General features: G+C 57.4%; 1 protein-coding gene across 5 annotated transcripts in view; it reads left to right on the plus strand.

Moving 5' to 3' along the window:
- The window catches only part of LOC123355754 (tyrosine-protein kinase ZAP-70), an 84,297-nt gene extending 75,287 nt beyond the window's left edge, over nucleotides 1-9,010 (plus strand). For 4 of the 5 annotated variants that reach the window (XM_044998390.1, XM_044998394.1, XM_044998392.1 and 1 more), the window contains 7 exons: nucleotides 592-646; nucleotides 1,306-1,486; nucleotides 2,438-2,644; nucleotides 3,189-3,381; nucleotides 5,479-5,619; nucleotides 6,117-6,229; nucleotides 7,821-9,010. In XM_044998390.1, coding sequence (XP_044854325.1) covers nucleotides 592-646; nucleotides 1,306-1,486; nucleotides 2,438-2,644; nucleotides 3,189-3,381; nucleotides 5,479-5,619; nucleotides 6,117-6,229; nucleotides 7,821-7,950 — 1,020 coding nt within the window. In that variant the 3' untranslated portion in view covers nucleotides 7,951-9,010. The remainder of the gene's footprint in view (nucleotides 1-591; nucleotides 647-1,305; nucleotides 1,487-2,437; nucleotides 2,645-3,188; nucleotides 3,382-5,478; nucleotides 5,620-6,116; nucleotides 6,230-7,820) is intronic. The other variant, XR_006575194.1, reaches the window with a different exon arrangement.
- The last annotated feature ends 325 nt before the right edge of the window (nucleotides 9,011-9,335 follow it).

Below are 9,335 nucleotides of genomic sequence, written 5' to 3' on the forward strand. Positions count from 1 at the left end.
CTAGCTAGAAAGGTCTGCATAGGCAGCAGCCAGAGAGTGGCCACACAAAGGCAGTGATCTCATAAAGCCATAGGGATTATGGGAAGGCACTGGTTCTGGAGCGTCCCAGTCCCTCACCCCAATTGTTTCCCCCATAGGCACTGAGTTTTTCTTTTCCCCGGGGGTGCGCCACTCCTGCTTTGCCCCGGCACCCCACCCCCACTGCAGCCCTCCCCAAGACCCCTCCCCAAGGCCTAGGGTGACCAGACAGCAAATGTGAAAAATCGGGACAGGGGGTGGGGGGTAATAGGAGCCTCTATAAGAAAAAGACCCCAAAATCGGGACTGTCCCTATAAAATCGGGACATCTGGTCACCCTACCAAGGCCCCCACTCGCTCGCTGCTTTCTGCCCTCCCGCAAGCCCCTCCCGCAGCTGCCAATCAGCTGCTTGGCAGTGCCTCCAATCAGCTGTTTGACGGCACCTTGATCAGCTAATCAGGGGCGCCGCCAAAGAGCTGTGGCTGGTATTTTTTTTGTTCCAGAGTCGATGCCTATGGTTTCCTTCATCTTATATTAAATGCATCGTTTACTTGATCACTGTTTCTCTCCCAGGCCCAGAGACACCTGGGGGCTCTTAACGCAGACGGATACACCCCGGAGCCTATAGGTGAGTAGCGCTGCAGGGGCCTCCCTTCCTGTCAGTACAGACCCGGGAGGGGGCGCCCTCGGGCAGCCGAGCTGTGGGACGCCAGCTAGTGGTGCCGCACGTTCCTACAGCTACAACGCAACTGAGCTTTTACACAATGCCTGGCACGTGAGCACCACCTTCTGGCTAAGAGAGGTGCTACAAGGCTTTCATCGCACTCAAGGCACCCGAGGACAATCCAAAGGTCCCATTTGTTTCCCAGGGCTCCAAACCTCTTGCATGAATGCTATAAAACGGTCGCTCCCAGAAATAAACCTAGCCGAGCCCAGTCCTGTCCCCGCTTCCCCCGCCTCACTACTATCGGTGGGCTCGAATCCACAAACACTCAAACACGTGTGTAATGAGGCTTCAGTGGCACTGCTCACGTGTGAGGAGCCGTGCACACAGTAAGCGTGTTTAGGACCAGGGCTCGGGGTAGTGGGAGCACTGGCAGCTCCAGCTCCACCCAGTAGTAGGAGTGGGAGAGACCAGCACAGGCTGGCAAGCCAAGGGAGGTGACCGAGAGGGAGGCTGGAAGGTCAGCACAGGGAAGACAGTGGCCAGAGGGAACTGCCAGAGGGAGGCTCTGGGTTCTGGCAGGGGGCGTGTGACAGATCCCTGGTCTTGTTCTCCTATGGAAGGGCCAGGGAAATCGCGCCTCCTGCCCATGGACACCAGCGTCTACGAGAGCCCCTACAGTGACCCGGAGGAGCTGAAGGACAAGAAGCTCTTCCTGAAGAGGGACCACCTGATGATTGACGAGGTGGAGCTGGGGTCAGGGAACTTCGGCTGCGTCAGGAAAGGAGTCTACAAGATGCGGAAGTAAGCGCTGTCCAAAAGGGATGGGAAGGGGAGCATGGTTCAGACTGAGCCTAGGATAGAGATGAGTCAAACCCATCCCAGGTCAGGGGAGTTTGGGTCCAGGGCTAGAGCAGATGCTGTAACGGGGTGGAGACAGGAGTGTCTGTGCTGATGGGGGAGGGGGTGGGGCGTGCATGGGAAAGCTCCCGGTGAAAGGTGCCACAGCGACTTCATGTGCACTGGGGAATGTGGGGCGCATTGGAGAAGCCAGCGATGGGAACTCGCACATTGACTGCCAGTACCGGAGGTGTCTGCCGGCCAGATGTGAATTCACAGGGGGAGCTCATGGCCGGCCAGATGTGAATTCACAGGGGGAGCTCATGGCCGGCCAGATGTGAATTCACAGGGGGAGCTCATGGTTTTAAGGAAGGCACCTTGATCCACTAGATGGGGTATGGGATCGAGAAGGAGGAGACGGTTTCTATTCCTGGCTCTGCTACTGACTCCCCATGTGACCCTGGAAATGGTCCCACCTCTCTCTGTGCCTCAGTTTCCCTACCTGTGAAATGGCAGCAATAATACTGATCCTGCTTTGTAAGGTGCCTTTAGAAAGGGGGAGGGAAGAGATTAACTGCCCCCGATTGCACAGTATGAGACAGAATTTTTCTCTCAGTTGCTGCCATTATTTCTTTAGCTCCCGTTTCCTGTCCTTGCGTACTCGAATAGGGTTCCCCAGGGGCACTGCCGCAGGAGCACCTCACCCAGAGTTAATCTGCGATAGCCTGGCTTCACAGACCGGTAGCCCACGACCATAGCTGGGAACGAGATGCCCTAATAATATCATGATTACCCCAGGCATTGTAGATACACATTGAGCCACCCGCTTTAAACAGTACCACTGATCGCTGGCTCACTCCATCATCTGCAGCTTAACCCACCCCCGGTGCGTTTCTCCTCTCGCCCCCTGGCTAGGAAGCAGATAGATGTGGCCATCAAGGTCCTGAAGAGCAACAACGAGAAGGCCGTGAAGGATGAGATGATGAAGGAGGCACAGATCATGCACCAGTTGGACAACCCCTACATCGTCCGCATGATCGGGGTTTGCGAGGCAGAGTCCCTGATGCTGGTCATGGAGATGGCCTCGGGCGGGCCCCTGAATAAGTTCTTGTCTTCCAAGAGGTGAGTTTCTTTGGGGTACTGAATAGCCATGGCTGGTTGATTCCTCTCCCCGTCAGGCTCGCAGTAACGGCAGACGACTTGCTTTGAAGGTGGAGGGATATGGAAAAGAGTCCCAAGAAAACACTAGGGAGTGCTCTGAAACATTCCTAGAATAGTCTGGCTGTGGCACTTGTAGGATGGGTGGGGGGAGATACATGGGTTCTTGGCACACATTTGGGGTGACCGTCAGCAAGCTGGTGGTGGAGGATCTATTGGCTGCCTAGTGGAACAGCCCGATAAAGTATTGTACTTGCTAGTGTGCGCATATCATGGTCTTCTACTGTGTGTAACCAGAACTATGCAGCTGTGTGTCACGGGCCCTGTACTGCTAATAGCTAATGGAGATTTTCTTTTACCTTGGTTAGTAAGGGCTGATGCTTCCAGAGTAGGAGAGTCTGAACTCGCTGCTCACTGTGGCTGTGAAGCTCCGAGGGCCATGGTAATGACAGTTTCCTACTTGTCCAGGGATTTCTTGCTGTATTGTCCTCTCTTTCCTTTGCCCCAGAGAGGAGATTCCAGTGAGCAATGTTGTGGAGCTGATGCACCAGGTGGCTATCGGGATGAAGTACTTGGAGGAGAAAAACTTCGTCCACAGAGACCTGGCTGCCAGAAATGTCCTGCTAGTCAACCAGCATTATGCCAAGATCAGTGACTTTGGACTCTCCAAGGCTCTCGCAGCTGATGACAGCTATTACAAGGTGAGTGGAAGCACAGCAGAGGAATCATGGACCGGGGCATATCTACAGAGTCAGCCCGGATGGAGTCCGTGCCCTTCACTCCACCTGTTAACGGAAGCCAGGCAGGCATCTCACACGCGTGCCACTGGGACGCTCGCCCAGAACACCCTGTGACCTGAACCTTTCTGGCTTGCTGCTGAGATCTAGAGCCATTCCCAGGAGCTCTGCCTTGTGATCACCCCAAGTTCTTCTCATGCCTGTTGTTTATATAATGCCATAGCTGTGCAAGGGGCTTTGCAAACCTTCAGAAAGCCGGTCCCTGCCCCCAGGCACGTACAATTCGACACAGACGGGTACAGTGGAAGGCTAAGGATCAGGGGTAAGAATGAAGATGCATAATGCTGGAGAGGAAAGACACACAGCAGAGGAGAGGTCTGTGAAGGGATCTGAAAGAGGTGGGGGGTGCTCGGTATGGAGCAGGAGAGGCTGGGGGAGGGTAAGTAAGAAACAAGAGCGGAGATGCTGGCAGGCGGGAGCTCAGCTGAGCCTTGAGGGTGACAAGGGGCTCGAAATACTCGTGGACAAAGGGAGGAGGGACCCAAAGGCGGGGCAGGGATGGTGGGTGATGGGGTGGAGTTGTGGGAGAAGGTTCTTTTCACGGCAGCCATGTGGAGCTGCTGGAGAAGGGAGGAGCGAAGCAGAGAAGCCAGAGAGCGAGGGGAAGAAGGAGCGATGCTGAGTAGATGGAAGCTCGTCAGGGCAGGGACCAGCTTTCTGTTCTGTGTCTCTGTGGTGCCCAGCACAAGGAGCCCCATTCCCCAAGGGGGGCCCCCACACTAGAGAGAGTAAATAACAATTGCCAGCACAGCCGGGTGTGGCTGCCACACGGGGGCACCATTCACACAGTGATCTCTCCAGACGCGGCTCAGGTCCCAGTTTCATTTCCCAGCGTGTGTGTGTGTTGTGTCGTGTTTTTAACTTAGTGGCACACGCATCTGCCAGGTGACACCACAGAATCTGGAGGGTGTCCAAGAGGCCGCGCAGGAGACCCTGCGCTCTGGATGAGCTGTTGTTCCGTCCGCCCTGAGATGGGCGTTATGGATCAAGAACAGGCATAGCTTCTGGCTGGAACGCTGCCTCCAGAGCATGCCTTCTGGGGGAAATAGGGATCTGGATTGGATTCTGCATTCAGGGGCCCCAGAGGACACCCCGGGGCTCTGTAAACAGCTCGTTAGTCACATGGAGGACGGGCGGCTCCCAGGCTCCGTTTCAGACAAGGACAGAACTTCATGTTACTTTCATCCTCCATCCATTCTGGCAGACAGAGCCCTCCCCGCATATGACACTGGGGCAGACTTACCCCCTGGAGAGCCAGAAAGGAGGTTGCTCGAAGGACCCTGCTCCGATAGCTCAGCTTTGAATTAGTGATGGTCTCAGTGCACCATTTGGATGCTGATCCGGATTCAAACAGCCCGAAGTGCAGAGGTTTTCAGACCTGGGCTTTTGGTTCGTCCCAGTATAGTGATAGGGGCCAACTCGTAAAATGATAGCAGCCTTCAGCTACCAAAGAGGATGGAGCTCGGCTGTTCTCAGTGGTGGCTGGTGACAGAACAAGGAGAAATGGTCTCAAGTTGCAGCGGGGGAGGTTTAGGTTGGAGATTAGGAAACACTATTTCACTAGGAGGGTGGTGAAGCACTGGAATGGGTTACCTAGGGAGGTGGTGGAATCTCCTTCCTTAGAGGTTTTTACGGTCAGGCTTGACAAAGCCCTGGCTGGGATGATTTAGTTGGGGGTTGGTCCTGCTTTGAGCAGGGGGTTGGACTAGATACCTGCTGAGGTCCCTTCCAACCCTGAGATTCTATTCTATCAATTGGATATTGGTTCCGGTCGTGATCCACTGCTTCTCTGACCTTTTCGGGTTGCCTGGATCCAGGGTTTGGAGTTAGGCCCTTTGAATCTGCCTTTGGCAGTGAACCCTCACTCGAGAGGCCTTGAGCTCATTGGACCGACAGATACGGCAAGGCAGACCCAAGACAAGGCGCTCCGGCTCGGGGCATGGGAGCGTGTCAGACTCTTGCTGGGTAAGCTACCCCCTTCTTTCCGTCTCTTTGCTGCAGGCCAGGACGGCTGGGAAGTGGCCCCTGAAGTGGTACGCGCCAGAGTGTATCCTGTACCACAAGTTCTCCAGCAAGAGCGACGTGTGGAGTTACGGTGTGACCATGTGGGAGGCCTTCACCTACGGGCAGAAACCCTACAAGGTGAGCAGCACGAGGACGCGCCGCTGGCTCAGAGTCCGCTTTACTCACCAAGGGCGGCTCCTCGGCCGTCCCAGTGGAGTATGTGCTCCCACTCCAGCCCCGCTATCTCAGGGCATCCCGCAAAGAGCCGGGGAGCAGTCCCATAGCAGAGAGAGAAGCCACAGGGCAGACGGACAGAGCCGTACGCGGGGCAACGAACTCTGGGATGTCTTTGCGCCCAGGGCAGGGAGAAGGAGGCCAGCCAAAGTAATCACCCAGTCACGGTGAGGGGGTCCCCCCTACGCTGCCGAAAAGCAGGGTGCTGGCCTGGTTACGAGGTCAGACCTGCGCCAGGGCAGGCCTGAGACGCTAACGCAAGGTGGCCCAGGCCCAGTGCCATTAGCTCCTTGCAGACTCAGTGACAAGGGCCCTCCGTCTCCCAGCCGCCCCGTCAGCTCCGGTGCTTGGTGGGGAGGGCAGGGTCATGGGTCATTAACACACTTCCCTACTCGCCCTAGAAAATGAAAGGCCCCGAGGTGATCAGTTTCATAGAGCAAGGGAAGCGCATGGAGTCCCCGACAGACTGCCCGGCCGAGATGTACAAGCTGATGCTGCAGTGTTGGACCTACAAGTAAGGCTTTGCCCAGCTAATCCCCGGAGCAGGCCCCCTGGGGACTGGGCACATTGTCTGCAGCAGGGTGGCGGGGGTGTGTGTGGCGGGGTGTCGCCTGTCCTGATCTCCCCCTGGCTTGGGCTGCAGGGTCTGTGATGAGTGATGCACTTATTTCCTTTTCTTCCTTCCCCTGGAGGAGGTCGGAGCCCCTCTGGGGCTCTCTGTCTCGGAAACTGTCTCAGCCTCTCCAAGGAGGCCACCATGCCAGGCTGCAGCCTCTGTGGTCAGCAGGTGCATGGGGATGACCCTAAATGAAACTGACAAGAGCCGGAGGGTTGTGACAGGGTTTTAGCTGATCAGTCATTAGGTACCACAACGCAAAGCAAAACAGGCTTGGGCGACTCTAGATTTAACATAGCAGCTCCTCAGGGCGAGCCCCTCTGGGTGACTCACCTCTCTGCTCCCCCTGGGGTTTCCGAGCAATTGGAAGGGCTCCTCCCTTCGCCACTGACATGCGAAGGAGGGTCCCTTTGCTCTGCTCTGCCTGGTCTGTTTACTTACTGGCCTTGTTGGGCTTTCTTACCAGGGTGCTGAGCAGGAGGGGTGGTAAGCCCTAGGGCGGGCACCCCTACCCCTGAGGGTCCCTTTCCCAGTAGCCTGGCAACATGGCAGAATCAGTGCTCACGGCCAAAGCGGTCGGTGCCTTCCCACAGTCCAGCAGTGTCTTTCCCACTCAGCCAACTTCTGCAGCTTGGGCCCATTCCTAGGTTCTTCTTGGCGTGCTGCTGTATGGCTCCTGCCACGGGACACAGAGCCTGTCACTGAGCTGAGTCCAGCCCAGGTCAGAAGTGACAGGCATCCGCCTGCTCAGTGCAGGGTCCACATCCCGGACCCGTTAGCACAACTGGCTTCCTTGCCTGCAGACTCAGTAGAGAGGCCAACGACTAATAGACCACGGTGGCCGAACTCTCCTCTCAAGCCCCGGTGCAAACGTGGTGCCAGGAAATCTTCCCACATCCCCCGCTCCCCCTGCCCCATTGTCAGCGGATTGGGTCATAGGTAGTCAGGCCTAGTGGTTGGAGTCTGAATGCCAGCGCCCAGGGGTGAGACAGAGTCAATGTCAGGAGTCAGAGCTGAATGCCAGAACCAAGGGTTGATGCAGAACCGAGGGTCGGAGCCGGATTACCAGGAGTCAGGGAATTTAGGAGCAGGGCTGGTTCTGAGGCAGGAGCGAGGCTGGGACAGGACGGAAACAAGGCAGGGTGCAGGGCAGGGTCTGGGCTGGAGCTGGGGAGGAGCAGAGCAGGAGCAGGGCTTGCAGAGACGAGCACAGGGAGGCAGAGTCCGTGGGCGCTGAGCAGCCAGCGAGCTGCCGCCGCTGCTAGGTTGAAGAACCGGCCTGCGGGCTTCCCCAGCCAATCAGGCAGGGCTGGCCTGTTAGGGCATCAGGCACCCTGAGCAGGTGCAGCTGAGGATCTTACTCCTGACCCCGACACTGTGCACCCTCGGGGCGCGCCTGGGCTGTCCCCCCATCCTAGCCCGTTTGCTTTGGTCAACCCGTTCCGGTCCTTCTTGCTGATCCTTCTTCAGCGCCTCCCTTCTCTTCCAGGTGGGAAGATCGCCCAGGGTTTGCAGCGGTGGAAACCATCATCCGCTCCTATTACTACAGCATCGCCGCCAAGACAGAAAAGGGGCCAGAGGAGACGGAGGAGGACAAGGCAAAAGCAGCTTGCCCCTGAGCCTTCCTCTCTGTGCCCAGAGGAGTCCTCGGCATGGGGGCTGGAGATGCCCTGGCTAGTTTGGGTTTGGTTTCTCCTGCTGGTGCTTCTCGGGGAGTCACAGAACTGAGCCCTTTGGAAAGAACGGTGCTGGCGGGACTGGCGCGGCAGGGGACTCAGCCATAGTTCAATCTCTCGGCCTTTGCTTGTCCCGCCCGGGGGACTGGGCAGAACGGTACGGCAGCCCCCTCCTGCACACCTCCGAACCACCGTCCCCGACTCCCGGCACTCATCCCCCGCAGGGTGCTCACCCGGGGTTCCCCAGCGTGGCTCCCGCCTCCAGCAGCACACTGCATGGCCCCTAACTCCCCCGATTTGCCATTGGGCCGTTCCGGTGAAGGGGGCACAGGGGTGGGGGGCAGAGGACAGGGAACCCGCAGCTGGGCAGGAGGCAGCTGGCAGATTGCACTCCTAGAGCACAGAATGAGCTGCTGTCGGCCCCAAAGGAGCCTGGCTGGGGGATGGGCTGCTGGCCACTTCCTTCCACACACTCGCAGCACTGGGAGTTGGGCGCTGGGGAGATGCCCACTGCTCCCTTTCAGTGGGAGGGGCGGGAACTGTCCGGGAGCCCACTCCCCCGTGCCGGCCACAGCCTCTGCAGGGCGAGCAGCTCCCCCAGGGCATCTGTGGCCAGGCCTGGGAAACCTTTTTCCACCAGCTAAGCCCTTAGCTCCCTGTGCGGTGCTCACCTCCGGCCCCTGCCCTGTACGCTCCCCACCATGACGAGTGTTGCTCTTTCTCAGCTTGGAGATCCGCTGACCCTATAAATAAACGAGGCTCGTTTTTAGCCTGGAACCCATCTCAGACTATTCAACTCCTGCAAACGTTGGCAGCTGCTCCCACCTTGCTACCGGCCTTGTCTTCGGAGTCCTCCAGCAGCCTGTCACGCGTGAGGTGTCTGGCCAGCCCCCGTTCAGCCGGCAGCATCACAGAGCTTAGAGCCTTGCTGACTCATTCAGCCCTCACGGAGGCCTGGAGAAGTTTAAAGTTCAGGGAGCTCTAGTCTGCTCGTCATAATAAAAGGGGCACGCTTCTAGCGGGGTGGCAGGTTTCGTCTGTGTCATTTCAGCCCCATGACTTCGCACCTCCTTTGACAATCCCTCACCATCAAAGGCCGACTGATTATTTGGTGGTAGGGTTACTGTGGGTATGTCTGTACTGGAATCACAGGGTGAGATTGTCGTTTGAGTAGACAGCCCTGAGCTTGCTGTAATTTAGCAACTGCAGCAGGGTGCACTTCAGCGCGAGCTAACCCCCCGGGTCCCAGGACGGCCTGTGCTGAAGCATCTACAGCCATTAGGGTGACCAACCAGCGAGTGTGAAAAATCGGGACGGGAGGTGGTGGG

This window comes from Mauremys mutica, chromosome 24 (assembly GCF_020497125.1).
Source record: "Mauremys mutica isolate MM-2020 ecotype Southern chromosome 24, ASM2049712v1, whole genome shotgun sequence".
NCBI lineage: Eukaryota > Metazoa > Chordata > Testudines > Geoemydidae > Mauremys > Mauremys mutica.